Source organism: Schistocerca nitens, chromosome 9 (genome assembly GCF_023898315.1).
Source record: "Schistocerca nitens isolate TAMUIC-IGC-003100 chromosome 9, iqSchNite1.1, whole genome shotgun sequence".
In the NCBI taxonomy this organism is placed as follows: domain Eukaryota; kingdom Metazoa; phylum Arthropoda; class Insecta; order Orthoptera; family Acrididae; genus Schistocerca; species Schistocerca nitens.
The window spans coordinates 431423856-431440867 of NC_064622.1; the positions used below are offsets into that span (position 1 = coordinate 431423856).

General features: G+C 37.7%; 1 protein-coding gene across 1 annotated transcript in view; it reads right to left on the minus strand.

Annotated features, from left to right (window-relative positions):
• Positions 1 to 17012, minus strand: part of LOC126203590 (uncharacterized) — an 80795-nt gene that overhangs the window by 18686 nt on the left and 45097 nt on the right. The window contains exon 4 of the mRNA XM_049937952.1: positions 4761 to 5003. Within this exon, the coding sequence (XP_049793909.1) occupies positions 4761 to 5003 (243 nt within the window). The remainder of the gene's footprint in view (positions 1 to 4760; positions 5004 to 17012) is intronic.

The following is a 17012-nucleotide window of genomic DNA, read 5'->3' on the forward strand; positions in this document are numbered from 1 at the left end:
GCTCTGGATGGTGACTGTTATGTACTTTGCAATCTGATCTGGATATTTGCACTAATAATCTGTTCATAATATATAAACTGGTCACTGTGCTTAATAATTGACTTTGAAAGGAAAAAATGTGTGTGTTGATGACATATAAGATATGGTATTTTGTAAATCTTTGAGAAAACACCATTACAAACTCATTTAAACTTTGAGCTTGGAGAAATCAACATTGGTGCTAACAAGGAAGAGACTACGAAATCTAGGTCAGTTCCATCACACTGTCCATGACATTTCTCTCATTAATAACTTGAATGTGTAAAACATCTCTATGAACTTCTTTGACTGTTTCAAGCGTAAACTGTATTTTACTAGATTGCACTTCATAAACGTGTTTTTAACCTGTGGCACATTGAATATTTATGGTGAATGATGCAGGTAATTATGCTCAACTGATTTTTATCCTATAAACTGCAGTTTTTGGATGAAGAGTTTCACAATGAGTGTTGTCACTGTAATTGCCACTGAATATGTGGGTTGATTTGGCTTTTTGTGAAATATAAACAACAGAATCAAGAAACTGATCATTATCCCAAAAACCCAATACACATTTAATAAATATGTGAAGTAAGTGACTCTAATGACAGTGGTATTGTTTCCATTACTGTTTAACTTCATTTAATACCCAAAAAGGATTTACAGTTTCAAAACAAAAAACTGTAGGCACTATGGAGAAGATGCAGCTCAAACCAGATTAGTACCATCACACCATCTCCCTCTTTCCTGTTATGTATAAGATATTCACAAAAATAATCATGAGTCACATAGGAGAACCATTAACAGCTTCCATCAAACTTAATCAAGATAGTGAGAAATTAAATATTGAGAGAAACTTTCAAAATTAATTCACTGGTTGCAAATTCCTTGGTATTGGCTGTATTAGGCATAGACCTTATATCCAATAGAGACATATTAAAATTTGTACCAGAGCAGGACTCAAACCTGAACTGACCACTTATTGCAAGTAGTTACCTTAACCCCTTCGAGTATCCACGCATACTCTAAGGACTGACCCCAACTTCCATATGTCATACTGTCTACATCCTCATGTCATAGTCAACTAATTTCATCACCTAATTCTCACAACAGGGATAATAAGACAAAGAGGGATTGAGACAAATGCTGTATTCTAATCCACCCCATTCAGCCTGGCAAACTGTGGCTTGTGTATCTGTAGTGGCAAGAACTCCCTTGCCCAGTATGCTGTCTGTCTCACAAAGGCACTATCGTGCAGACCTAATCCATTCTGTGAGATAACATGCAGCTGAATATAGCATGTTTTATTTCAATGGCTGTTTCACAACCTGGCCCATATGGATCCTGCCCTCCACCACAAGCTTCTCTGAACTGTGTAGATGGAAGTTATCCTTACAGTACATTCTCCACTCCCAAAATCATTCTGACCTCAACTTAAGGTAACCTACTGTCCCTACTCCCTCCACCCAAAAGTGTCTGTCACCTCTGCGTATTACCTCCTCCCAATTCCCCAACTCATGTCCCTCACCCTCACTGTGCTCACTTCTCTGCCAATGAGACCAGTCTTTTCCCCTCTTCTGCTCCCCATTCTCCCCCCCCCCCCCTCTCCCACCACCACAGCCTCCTGACTCCATGCCAGGTAGCCTTATCACGTCACCATCTAATCCCTGTACTCTTTATCAGGCAATGCTGACTCCTCTTCTCAGACCCATACCCTGCTATTCTTCCCCCTTCCCCTCACCATTCCAGACTGCTGCTTCTGCTCAATATGACACTATTGTGTTCTGTCTACAGTGGCTGGTCATGTATCTGTATGTGTGAAGTGTGCTTGCTTGTGTGAATTACTTTTCTTTCTGACAAAGGCTTTTGCCAAAAGCTCAGCATGTAACAGTGTTTTTTTGTGCCTGCCTGACATTTAACATATCATTTTTATGGTGATAGCAGTCTGTCCCTTCCATAATATTGAAGATATACATTTAAGTATTACTAGGCTAGGCAAGCACATAATGATAAAGATCTTGTTCTTGATTCCTCACTGTGTCACTCTCCCTACTGTGAGAATCCAAGTAATGTTGCAAACATTAGCTGATGAATTTAGTTGAGTGCAGTATAAGGAAATATACAGTATGACTTCTGAAAGATTGGTTTGATCCAGGAAGCAAACACAGATAGCCAAAATGGTTGAGGAGACCACTTGAGGTGGGTAAGAAATCTGGATTGGAGTCCTGGGTTGGCAAAGATATTCTAATATCAGTACTAGGTAGTAGATCTACACCTAATACAGATGCTGTCAAGGAATTCACAGCCGGTAAATTAATTTCAGAATATTTTGTACAACGTGGGAGCATCAGCAATGTCTGTTTTTTTCAGAGATGCATGTAAGTAACTGAGTCAGAAAATGAGATCCTGTATCACCAAAACTGAAATCACCACTCTTGGAGGAAGTTCTCAGATCCTCAGAGTGGAAAAATGGAGACAGAATATGTGTTAATGGAATATATCTGAAGCACCATTTTCTACTGATGACATTATACTGTTTTCATCTTGTGCAGATGGTATTAAGAAAATAAAATCAACAACCATTCTGCATATTTCAATTTCTGTGTATTTGTGGTGAGAAGAATCAAAATGGTACCTTCAAAATGTGGTATAATGCAAGACTGTTGAGTTATTGAGAAATTGTACTATTCTTTCTTAACATTTAAAGTCAATTATGTTATTTTATTTCTTTATATATTCCAAATATAAAATATCTCACTATGAAACTATTTTCTAATTTTGTTGCTTTACATAGTGTCAGTTTTCGAAATAGTCACTAGCTGACAGATGAATTTCATTTGTCAGACACTTTTCTAGAATGTTTTGAGGTGGGCTATATTGGTTAGCATTGAAGGATGAACTTCTAAACATCTTGTGTTTCTTAATTTAGTGGATAAAGGAAACATATGAAAGCATTGTCCTCCTAACTGATCTCATGAAATATAAAGCTCATGAGCATATGACCTACTGACTCTTAAAATCTGTTGCAATGCTTACAGGTTTACATGCTGGTTACACAAAATATTGAAAATATTGTTGTTTCTTGCGCTTGTGAGACAGCCAACACATCAAAAATCCGTACAATGTTAGGTAATGATCCATAAGAGAAATTTCACTAGGTGGTATAAAAAGAAAAAGTTAAAAATGAACCATTAGTTCTGACAAGCAAAATGCTACTGCTTCCACTGCAAATTAAGATAGACATAATGAAGAATTTTGAAAGGGCTTTTGGTAAACATGGTGAGGCTTTCTTCATTTGAAAGAAACTTTCCCCAAGATCAATGACAAGTTGGAAAAAGGTGTGTTTATTGGAATACGAGTCAAAAAACTGTTTACTGATGATACATTTGAGACTAAACTCATTATTGTCGAGTTACATGTTTCAACTTCTTTTAAACCTACTGTCCATGGCTTTATGGTCAACAAAATAGAAGAGGATCAAACAGAAGAGAAGCAAATTATGTTTTTGTAGCAAATGAACTGTTGAACAACTACCAAAAACAGCATGTACAATTTCTCTAAAAATACAATTTTTATGATCATATTTTGATGTTTTTGTCACATGAATTGAGTGCTGTTAAGCTTGAAAAAGATGAAAACTTTCACCAAGACATTATTCCCATGAAGCACTGCTATCAAGGATGCTGGAAACCTTCAATAGTGAATGATTACTATAGCTTTTTGTTAAGAGAGACTGATGAGACATCTTTCAAAAGAATAGCAGCCTAATCTGATTTCTCTAAATAAACTGAAGTTAAACTTAATAATACATTGTCATTTCAATTATGACTGATGTTTTGACAGTGTATGTAAGTTTCTGTATAATGTGATGATTGTGTTGCTTTTTTATATTACAGTTTGAGTAATTTTCAGGTTATGTGTATTGTACTTTGGCTTCATTAAGATTCACCACATATTGGAAATAAAATCAAAGCAGTAAGATTATTATTTTATATCTTAGAAATGTAATTCAATATGAGAAAGCTGTTTACACTACTGAATACACCACCCCAAATCTAACCACATTGAAACCAGATGCAAAAAAAAAAAGTTTCAATTTGTTGACCAGCATAATCAATGATCAATGTGTATCATCAGTTTTGACTCAAGACAGTGAGAAATTACCTTTTTTGCAAACTTAGCACTGCTCAGTGAGCAATAAAGAGATCCAAGTAGGAAATTACTAGACAGAAAAAGAAAAAATATATCTGGGGCATCCTGAGGGGAAGACATTATTACCGCCATTGACTATAACACAAGAAGTAGAGGACTTTAGCTAGACAAATGGATGGCAGGTGAACTGAGGAAGGTCTTTGCTGGGTTTAGAGAAATAGTAAAAGACCAAGATGATAAACTAATGGAAGGTGGATTACAGTAAAAAAAAAAAAAATGAATAAGCAACATGGATGCATATAAATGAAAATTTCAACGTATGGAAAACTCTAGATGAGGCCTTTACCAAATGATCAGTGTCAATAGTTAGTGTTGATATAAATATTCATGGCTATGTGAGATACATGGTAATTATAGCTTTGAGAATATCATTAAAGATACAGCTGTAAACCATCTCAGATATTGGATTTAGTTACCTTAAGTAAGAGTGAATGATACAGGGGTATCATACATTAATTAATACAAAACACTTATTGTACCTATAGTTAATACACTGAAAACTATGAGAGCAATAACTATTAGAAACTAACCTGTTCTTTTACAGGACATTCAACATGAGCTGTATATGCACGTTGGAGAACAATGAATGTGTCTTTTACCATATGTAGAAGCTTTGCTTCTGTTGGGTAGTGATTTGTGAGTTGATCAAAGCCAGTATTGCTGATTATTAGTGCTTGTTTCCTCTCAAATACTGATTCTGATAGGTAGTGCCTGTCAACTGTTTTCATGTGCTTACACAATTCAGTCATTACTGGTGAGCCTTCTGCAGCCAACTGAAAGAGAAAATATATTTCTGAATTCAGGTATTAATTACAAAAACTGTATGATGACTATAATATATTGTAACATGTAGAAAATCAGATTTCTGCTTATTTTAGTGGTTGCAAAATAATCTGGTACATTAAGTGAGCAGCAGTTAAAATCATAAGCTATCATAGCCAGAAACCATCTCTACATCTACATCTGTACTCTACAAACAACCATGAGGCACATGGCAGATGATATGTCCCATTGTACCAGTTATTAGAGCTTCTTGCCATTCCACTCACATATGGAATGCAGAGGGAATGATTGTTTTAATGCCTCTGTGCATGCAGTAATTATTCTTATCTTATCCTCATGATCCCTATGTGAGCAATAGATAAGGGGTTGTAGTATATTCCTAAAATAATCCTTTAAAGCCAGTTCTTGAAACTTTGTTAATAGAATTTCTTGAGATAGTTTATGTCTATCTTCAAACTGTTCAGTAACTTTAGTATCTCTGTGACACTCCCCCATGCTTCATACAAACCTGTGATGATTCATGCTGCCCTTCTCTGTATATGTTCAATATCCCTGTTAGTTCTGTCTGGTACTTATCCCAGACACTTGAACAATATTTTAGAGCTGGTCGCATGAGTGATTGGTAAGCAATCTCCTTTGTAGACTGATTCAAATGGCTCTGAGCACAATGGGACTCAACTGCTGAGGTCATCAGTCCCCTAGAACTTAGAACTACTTAAACCTAACTAACCTAAGGACAAAATAATGTGTGGGGTCCATCAAAGACACTCTTGCAGGCACTTGTTTCAGAAGATAGGTATCCTAACAACTGCCTCACAGTATATCTTTTCCTTGCTGACCTTTGTGTGCAAAGATTATTCTATCTACCAAGACAACAGTAAATTCCATGGCTATAACACCAGAAACAAAAACAATCTACATTTCGAAATGAAATGTCTCACTCTGGTACAAAAAGGAGTTTACTACTCCAGCATTAAGCTGTTCAATGCTCTACCACTACATATCAAATGTGTTCATACAGAACTGCCAAAATTTAAACAAGTTTTCAAAGATTACCTGACAGAGAAATCTTTTTATACTGTGGATGAATATCTGAAAGAAAATGTATACCATCACTAAACTTATTGTGTCTAGGAGTAGTTCAATTGATTTTATTGTGCATTGAGCATTAGCACACTTTTTGTAACAACAAATTGGCTGTACCTGTATTTACTCTTGTGGGCCTAATATCTGATTTAACTTTGTGCTCTTATCTTTAACCTTTATTTGAAACTCCTTTTTCTGTTAAATGGTTGTTATGTTATCTAGCTGACATTGTGTCTATTACTGTATTTATAGTATGTCTTATTTAAATTATGTACAATTTGGCATTGAATTTCCCTTTGTATTTATTGTAAGTTTAAATTGAAACCTGTACAATTTGACACGTTCCATATCCTTGTGACTGACTCACTTACTGGATCTATGGAACAAGAAATAAATAAATAAATTAAATAAATCACACACATCCATGCCCGAGGCAGGATACGAACCTGTGACCGTAGTGGTCATGCGGTTCCAGACTGTAGCGCCTAGAACCGCTTGGCCATTTCGGTCAGCTAGACCGATTCCTTTTCTCCAGTATACTACCATTAAAACCATCTATTTTACCCACAACTGAGCCTATGTAAACATTCAATTTCATACCCCTACAAAGTATTACAACCATGTATTCGTATGAGTTGGCCAAATCCAACAATGACTCATTGATCACTTGCAGTGTTTCACCCTTCTGGTGTGCGTGTCAATTGCATAATGACTACACACTAACAGGTGTGTTACTTCTATTGCCATATTCTGTGCATGGTTGCTGCTCCACTAGGATCATATTTCACTGTCTTCCGTAGAGTTTAATATTGTCTTAGCAGATTGTTTATCACTCTTGCAATTAAGCTGTGGGCACATAACATTTCTTTCTTTTGTACTAATGAAGTTTCAAAGTGACCAATTATAATTCTGCATATTAGTAAATCAATTGATTCCATTGCTATGATTACCAGAGATTATAGTTAACAGCTGTTTTGCAACATGCAGTAATTGATATGAAAAATAGGTATTCTCAATTACATTTAGATTATTGTTTATAGTTTGTGCTCCTATAGTAACTTTCTGGATGATTAATTAGTTTAGGGGAAAGTAGCATAAAACAACATAGTCTGTTTTAAAATAGTGTACCTCATACTTCTTATTATTGCCAAAAGAGGCAGCACTTTACAGAACCAACTTATTTGTATGTGCTGTTGACACTGTTAGGCCAGAAGTGGTGAGGCCATCTGATTAGACACTTATGTGCTATATGAAGAATCTGTACACAGCAACAATTGGTCTTTTGTGACTTGCTATAATATTATTATACAGACAGTGACTAAGCACTTTCTTTGCACACATTTAAGCATATTTCTGGGTATGTAGGTCCACATGTTTATGAGTAATGTCCCAGTACACAATATGCTGAAACTTAGGGTAAAATGACATACATATGTCATTTTAACCTCATTCATGGTATGTCTCAAACTTCTCTGTGCAGCAACAATACTCATAAACATTTGGACCTATGGCATTTTACTCCCATGGTATGCCTTTTTATCCACAACCACAGTTTATGCTTCCTGACTTTCTATTCATTTCTGTTAATGATAATATAATATGTATTATGATTATTATTTCAGTAATAGTGGTTGGAAATTTTACAGAATCAGTCAATGCCAGTCATGGGATTCACAGAGCATGCAGGAGGCTGTTGACACTATTAGTAACAAGCCAATGGGTTGGCAATATGAATCAGAAATGTTCAGTGTTCCCCAACTTGCTTTAAGAAGGAGAGTACAAGACAAGAATAAGCAAATTGTAGGGGTTTCCAAAGGGATAGATCAGTTCCATCAAATGCTTTCAACAGGGCTAGAAACTGAACTATGACAGTACATTAAAGACCTTGACTCAAGACTCTTAGGACTTACAATGAATGATGTGTGATATAGGGAAACTAACATTTGAGTTAGCCAAGAGGAATGAAACTGCCACTGATGATGATGATGATACTGATCATGATGATCTGTCCAAAACAATTCTGGAACATTTGTAATTTCACTCCAACAGTGAAATGCAGTTGGCATCCCTGCACATGCCTGTGTTTAATGTGGAACTGCTGGAAGTTTCATTCTTGTATGTCTGTTAGTTATTGTTCTGTGCTGTATTGAGTAGAACATAGTGTTGCACAGTTTAAGAATTTCGAGATGGCAGAGTTTGAAGAGCAACACGCCTGCATTAAATTTCACAGGACACTCAACAAAAACTTTACAAGGACACACCAAATGATGCAGGATGCCTACGGTGATGAGTGCTTCAGCCATATTTGGTGTTATGATTGTTTCACTTGGGTTAAATATGGCTGGTTGGAGGTTAAAGATGACCCTCAATCATGACGCCCTACAACATCTTCTGACAATGCTGATGTCGGAAACGTCAACGAAATATTGTAAGCCAATCGGAGACTGAGTGTCCAAGGGATTGTAGAAGAGTTTAACGTTTCCATTGGATCATATCATGAAATCCTAACACAGCATCTTGGAATACATCATGTTGCTGCCAAGTTTGTCCAGTGGCTTACGAGTCAAGACCACAAACACTTTCACTTCACACTCTGTGAAGAGGTTTTGGATCACGTAATGAGACTGAGATGCTCGTTAAGAGAATCACAACTGGTGATGAGGCATGGGTCTATCGTTATGATTTGGAGACCAAGGTTCAATCTTCACAGTGGGTGGTGAAGGTCTTCCAAGACAAAGAAGAAGAAAAAAAAAGAAAAGAAAAGCTAAACAGGTCAGCTCAAGTGCCAAAGCTATACTGATAGTTTTCTTTGACTTTGAATGATTAGTTCATCATGAATTCATGCCACAAGGACACACTACTGATCAATGATACAATCAGGATGTGTTGAGATGCCTGTGAGAAAATGTGAGAAGGAAATGACCTTAAAGGTGCTGCATCACGACAATGTACCCGCACATTCATTCGTGTTGGTATGTGATTATGACACAAAAAACAAAATTGTTGTGCTGCCTAAAACTCTGTACTCTTCAAATCTGGCCCTGTGGATTTTTTTTTATTTCCAAAATTGAAAACCGCATTGAAAAGATGCATATTTGCAACATTAGAGATAAAAGAAAATTTGCAAACAGTGCTTCATGCTATCAAACAAGAGGTGTACCAAGACTGCTTCCAGAAGTGGAAATGGCATTGGGAGAGGGCAGTTAATAGTTTTTAATGTCAGCTTACAAAAAATAAAACTTATGACTCAAATAATGTACCCACATATGAATTTTTCCCTTATGGTACATTATTATAGGACACCTTCCTCTGCCTTTTACTGATAGACTACTTAAAGCTCCTTGTCTTCAGATATCATCAAATTATTTTTTATAATTTTACTTTGTCATAATATGTCACCACCAGAGATGATGAACTACTTCAGTTTCATGTCATATGTGCTTTTCAGCTTTAATTCTACATTGTCATTCATTTCTCCAGCAGACAATTTTAAAAATCTCTTTATTTATATATTTTTCAGAATAATTCGCTACATGAACACATTTCTATCTTAAAATAACACCTTCAAGGTTGTTCATTTCTTATCACAGTGTGCAACATATGCCACATATTGAAACCCTTACATCAAAAGGCAATACAGATATGAATACATTCATAGCTAGAATTGCAACTTGACTGATACAAGTCCCAAGAAGAAATGATACATGTATTTTCCCATTGATATTTTACAGTATGGACTTTGGTGGCTTGACACAGATGTACAAATATCCATGCAATGTCTGGCTGCTGGCTTGACTGCAAACTGATCTGGTAGCTCTTCACCAGTGAAACATCATCAAGTCTCCATGTAGTATAGGAAACAAATGTAAAATATACACATTTTACAATGTTTACTGTATAAATTTGATCCTGTGGTGGGTGCTTGGCAGTGTACAGTACCACTAAATCAGTTTTCTTTCCGTAATTAAGCTATCACACCAAGCACACAACAATGGTGCTAAATATTCTTTTATGACATTGTCAGGTGACAAGCTTCACTATGTTGCATTATAAGACCCTTCATAATAGCTGTGACTGATCTGTGAAGTGGAAAACTGCACTTAGGTTGCACTACATACCACACAGGCCTGGTGATGTAAGTAAATGTGGTGTAATCTCTGCTGAATGTTTTGAAGATCAGAAGCTATATTTTACAAAAAAACTTCGAGTGAATGGTTATTTAGTTACTGAAGATTAGTGTTATACTTTTCCTGTTGTCTTGAACATTAGCACAAAGGGAGGTATTGACACCAAACAAAATTGAGCACCTTCTTCTGGAATCATCTGATGAAGAGGATTAAGCAGATTTTTTTGACAATGATGAAGACGTAGAAATAACCAAGGCCATACATTATTCTAGTCAATTTGAACAATTGTCTGAAGGAGGGAATGAAGTAAATGAACTGCCAAGTGATGAGCACCATTTTTATATTGGTAAGAAGGACTAGGAAGCTTTATAGATAAATAATCTCTTAGTGGTGCCAAGTAAAACAAAATGTAATAATATAATCAAGATCTTACCTGGCTTGAAACGCAATGCTACAGGAACTATAACTGAAATTGAAAGTGTTCTCAAACTTTTTGATCCTGAGATAACTGAATCTGTTGTTGTGAACAGTAATTGATATGTAAATAACAAGAGATCAGCTGTGAATTACTTCAAGGACAGAAACTGCAGAAATACTTCTGCTTCTGAAATAATGGCTCTCTTAGGAGCAATGTTTCTCATTGCTGTACAAAAAGGACGCCACATGAATATATCAGACGATAAAAAAGTCAGTATAAATTTGAAAACTTAATAAACCATGGAATAATGTAGATAGAGAGGTAAAAATTGACACACATGCTTGGAATGACATGGGGTTTTATTAGAACCACCCCATATTGCTAGACACATGAAAGATCTCTTGTGCACGTCGTTTGGTGATGATCATGTGCTCAGCCGCCACTTTCGTCATGCTTGCCCTCCCAGGTCACCAGACCTCAGTCTCTGTAATTATTGGCTTTGGGGTTACCTGAAGTCACAAGTGTATCGTGATCGACCGACATCTCTAGGGATGCCGAAAGATAACATCCAATGCCTATGCCACATCATAACTCTGGACATGCTTTACAGCGCTGTTCACAACATTATTCCTCAACTACAGCTATTGTTGAGGAATGATGATGGACATACTGAGCATTTCCTGTAAAGAACATCATCTATGCTTTGTCTTACTTTTTTATGCTAATTATTGCTATTCTGATCAGATGACACGCCATTTGTCGGACATATTATGAACTTTTGGATCTTTTTGGTTCTAATAAAACCCCATGTCATTCCAAGCATGTGTGTCAATTTGTACCTTTCTATCTACATTATTCCGTGATTTATTCAGTTTTCAAATTTATACTGACTTTTTGATCACCCAGTATTACAGCTGTGCACATCAAATGGCACAATAATGATTATTGTATAGACAGCATTTAGCTACAAACTCTTTCTGTTATTGTTCCAGTCAGTGAGGTTTGATGATACTTCAATGAGAAAAGAGCAACTTGCAATTGACAAAATAGCTGCCATCTGTGATCTCTGCCCTAAATTTGGAACAATTGCAGAAATAAAAACAGCCCAGGGGAGTTTACAAGCATAGACAAAAATGCTTGTTTGTTTTCATGGGTATTGTAGTTTTGTGCAGTACATGCCCAGTAAGCCTGCCAAGTATGGTTTGAAGTTGCACATTGTGCGATAGCAAGACATTTAGCACTTTTAACACTGAAGTATACTGCAGCAGACAGAATCCAGGACCATATCTTGCACCTAAACAGCCTATGAATATTGTGAAGAGATTGGATGAACCAATCAAGGGCATTCACAGGATTGTAACTACAGACAACTATTATAGTAGTTTTCCTTTAGAACAGCATCTTCTAGAAAAATTTGCCACAGTGTTGAAGGTTTGCACCATTGAGATCAAAGTTGAACTCCTTGGGAGTTACAAACTATGCTGGATATTCTGCTAGGTATCTACCCTTAAAGACTGCATATAGAATCATAATGTTGTAACTGGATGATGAGAACTTGTGGAATGTGATAGCATGCAGCTATATGCAAAATAGTCTTCTGTGGAAGTTATTGTGAAACTGGCTTTCCTGTAATGCATAGCTGCAGACAGGGTGACAATCTTATAGACATGGAAAAAACAAACATACAGAGACTGAATTTGCACAATGATGGTATGAATCATATATCACACACTTTTCAGGAGGGGTAGTTTGCTCTAAAGGATCATGAGTTTTATATCCACACCAGAAATCAAGCAAAAGTGACTTATTTTGACAAGCTATTGGCCAAAAGCAGTACTTGTACCATAGTTGTAGTTCTCTTACACACATTTTCCCAGTCTTTCTTACTGTGACATAAATATTCCCTCTTGCTCTTGCAAGATCATGCACTTGAGAAAGAATGGTAGGAGTCAGAGCACCTCCAGCTTCTCACAGCACAATAAATAACTTTCCATTCAATTTACCATCAAGGTTAGCAGTCAGCAAAATCATATATGAATGTGTCAAGGCATAGATGCTACCTGATCTAATTTCCAAGGTTCCTTTCATATGCATCTCCTCTTCCAATCCTGGTTGGTTGAAGTTGAAAACAAATTCCTTGCTGAACACTTGGACAAGTTTGTTTATCTCATTTACAAATTTTCAAGCCAATCCTACAGTTTTCTGTGCATCATCAAGTTCATGGTTTGTTTGAAATTTCATTATTTTACATCTTCCAATTCTGTAGCACTGTTTGAAGTTGTGTAACCATCCACTGCTTCCCTTGAAATGATTGTAGTCTATGTCATGCACAATTTCATGTGCTTAATATAGTAGGTCACTATCATACACATCCTATAAACTGTATTTAGCATCCTTGAAATGCACAAGTACTAGTTTTTGTAACGAGCATGCCTTGTCATCCCTTGAATATGTATAGTTTTTCTTGTGCTCTACATGGCTGTATTGCTGTAGACTTATTCAAAATCTGTTCATAACTGTTTTTTGTACTATGCTGCAGGATGATCTTCCCGTGTACATAACTATGGTTAGTACCCACTCCATGGACAACAATTGCCCTTTACTAAGTTTCACTGGAGATGTGATTTGTGGCTCTCTGTCCAACAAGTATAATAAACTGCATGGCTCAACACCTGCTTTGATATTACTTTCACTTGATAAGCACATATTGTCATCATTCTATTACTCATGTACATCGTACACACAGTAGAGCATGTGACACCACACATTCCAGTGACTCATCTAGCAGAAACGTTAATATTTCATCTGCCCCCTTTTCCTCACTCTGTAAGATTCCTTAGGTTTCTTTCTGACAAAATGTGAACTTCAGCAACTGTTGTCATAGATATAATGCTATATTTGCTTTGTTTATCATTGGCACTGCTCTGCTTTGTATCAACACCACTAGCACTTGCTGTTGTGCGTTACTCATTTGCTAAGCTGTTCAACTGCACTCCATAGGCTCATGTTATTCTCACTATTGGATACATCCAGTCCCACCCCCTGTTGCCATTAGCAGCCAATGTTGTGGTTTATGGTAGACAACATGGGAAGTGTCAAATGCCATAAACATCATTGGCCTTTAGCAACCTAGCACTCAAGGGGTTCGTTGTTAGGTGGAGTTCCCTAAGTACATGGCTATTAAAAGTCAATCAAGAGCATGAGTGTTGTCATAATCCTAGATTTTAAAGAGAGTAGGTCTTAGAATACCAATTAATGGTTAAATATTACTTACATGAGTTCACATCAGAGATAATTTTTCAAGATATCAATCTACTGCTTAATCACTTTCATGATTTGTGCTCTGTCAGATTTCTTAATTGTAAAAAAGTGTTACTGTTGCATTCTTAACACCGTAATGTAAACATATGAAATTACATAAACATGAACATTTTTTTGCAATTATAGCTCAAAAATACACTCCTGGAAATTGAAATAAGAACACCGTGAATTCATTGTCCCAGGAAGGGGAAACTTTATTGACACATTCCTGGGGTCAGATACATCACATGATCACACTGACAGAACCACAGGCACATAGACACAGGCAACAGAGCATGCACAATGTCGGCACTAGTACAGTGTATATCCACCTTTCGCAGCAATGCAGGCTGCTATTCTCCCATGGAGACGATCGTAGAGATGCTGGATGTAGTCCTGTGGAACGGCTTGCCATGCCATTTCCACCTGGCGCCTCAGTTGGACCAGCGTTCGTGCTGGATGTGCAGACCGCGTGAGACGACACTTCATCCAGTCCCAAACATGCTCAATGGGAGACAGATCCGGAGATCTTGTTGGCCAGGGTAGTTGACTTACACCTTCTAGAGCACGTTGGGTGGCACGGGATACATGCGGACGTGCATTGTCCTGTTGGAACAGCAGGTTCCCTTGCCGGTCTAGGAATGGTAGAACGATGGGTTCGATGACGGTTTGGATGTACCGTGCACTATTCAGTGTCCCCTCGACGATCACCAGTGGTGTACGGCCAGTGTAGGAGATCGCTCCCCACACCATGATGCCGGGTGTTGGCCCTGTGTGCCTCGGTCGTATGCAGTCCTGATTGTGGCGCTCACCTGCACGGCGCCAAACACGCATACGACCATCATTGGCACCAAGGCAGAAGCGACTCTCATCGCTGAAGACGACACGTCTCCATTTGTCCCTCCATTCACGCTTGTCGCGACACCACTGGAGGCGGGCTGCACGATGTTGGGGCGTGAGCGGAAGACGGCCTAACGGTGTGCGGGACCGTAGCCCAGCTTCATGGAGACGGTTGCGAATGGTCCTCGCCGATACCCCAGGAGCAACAGTGTCCCTAATTTGCTGGGAAGTGGCGGTGCGGTCCCCTACGGCACTGCGTAGGATCCTACGGTCTTGGCGTGCATCCGTGCGTCGCTGCAGTCCGGTCCCAGGTCGACGGGCATGTGCACCTTCCGCCGACCACTGGCGACAACATCGATGTACTGTGGAGACCTCACGCCCCACGTGTTGAGCAATTCGGCGGTACGTCCACCCGGCCTCCCGCATGCCCACTATACGCCCTCGCTCAAAGTCCGTCAACTGCACATACGGTTCACGTCCACCCTGTCGCGGCATGCTACCAGTGTTAAAGACTGCGATGGAGCTCCGTATGCCACGGCAAACTGGCTGACACTGACGGCGGCGGTGCACAAATGCTGCGCAGCTAGCGCCATTCGACGGCCAACACCGCGGTTCCTGGTGTGTCCGCTGTGCCGTGCGTGTGATCATTGCTTGTACAGCCCTCTCGCAGTGTCCGGAGCAAGTATGGTGGGTCTGACACACCGGTGTCAATGTGTTCTTTTTTCCATTTCCAGGAGTGTAGTAGGAAATATCTCTTCAAACAAACACCGACATCACAGACATGTAGTTACATAATTTCCACAGTAAGTTAGCACTTAATATGATCATTAAGATTTGATTGTAATTATTACACTTCACAACTATGTCTTTCCATTTAATGTTATCAACTCATAATAATGCATCATGCTTATATCCAAAAAGACCCATTTAAGCTAACTAGCAATAGTACACAGGCAGTTAACTGCAAACCACTATGTTTCTTGTTTTGGTACTTGAAGTCTACACTTTAAATGATGCTACCTAAGATGTCAATAGAAGACCTGTACGAATGTATGCACTATGAGTGTTCCATGACCATAAAAAAATCTTTCTTAGTTTTTCTTTTTCAGTAATAGCAATTAATATTTTAATGGCCTTAATTGACCTAACATAACAGATACTATGAACTCAGAGCCATCTTTCTTATGCAAGAATCACAAAGGGATTTGTTTCCATGCTGAATCTGCAACAATATTTTTAATACCTAGCTGTGGTGAGAACCTTTCATCACACATCTTAAAATATATTCATTACCAGCAAAGTTCAGATTATTACATTTCCAGCAGAACACAGATTCGGAACCAGCATAACTTTTCTTCACTACCCTTATGCATTTACTGATCCACTACTTCATTGACCTTAACAATTACATAATTTTAAATATGCATAGAGGCTATTATAATCAGGTATTTATTAGTTAAGCTATCACCTTTAAAAATCATAATCAGTATTGTTTGTTTAGATATTCTGCTGTATAGGTTGAAACTGGTACTTTTTTCTTGTGAAGATGGGACACTCATTAAGTTTTCTATCTTTTTTCTTGTGTCAAATGGTCAATACTATTTCACATTTTCTTTTCTTTTATGTATGTAAGACCAACAAACTTTCCCACATATTCCAACCTTGATTTTTAATTTTATGCATCAGAAGATGCATCATTTCCATAGTCCTGTAACTCAGCTCTTTTATTTCTGATTACTCAAAAATATTCCATTAAACACAAACAGGTGTGCAATAGAACTTGGAGCATACATCTACCATATATTCTGTTTTATAATATTCTTAAAGTTTCAGTCATGGCATTATTATGCATCTGTAATAATCTGTAGTCATGGATATGCTCTAGACAATGTAATCCTATGTCTTCTTCTATATTAGGGTCTTTCAGTATTACTGGCTTTTGGTGTCAACATCAGTAATTTCCTATGGTCATTTGTTTCTCAAACAAAATTTTTCTGGGTATGGCTCCTTTACCATGTGGAGGCCACATTAATTTAGCTAATAGTGGCTCTCCAACTATTTCTCTACCTTAAATTTTCAGAGCAAATATTGTGATTGGAGTAATCACATTTACTATTTATCTTGCTGTTTGTTGACCTTCTCTAGTGGGTGTAACACAATGTATAAATAATTTCATAGACTTCAATGTAATTCTCCTGTAATTCTTCCTGTATGTTGAAACAATATGT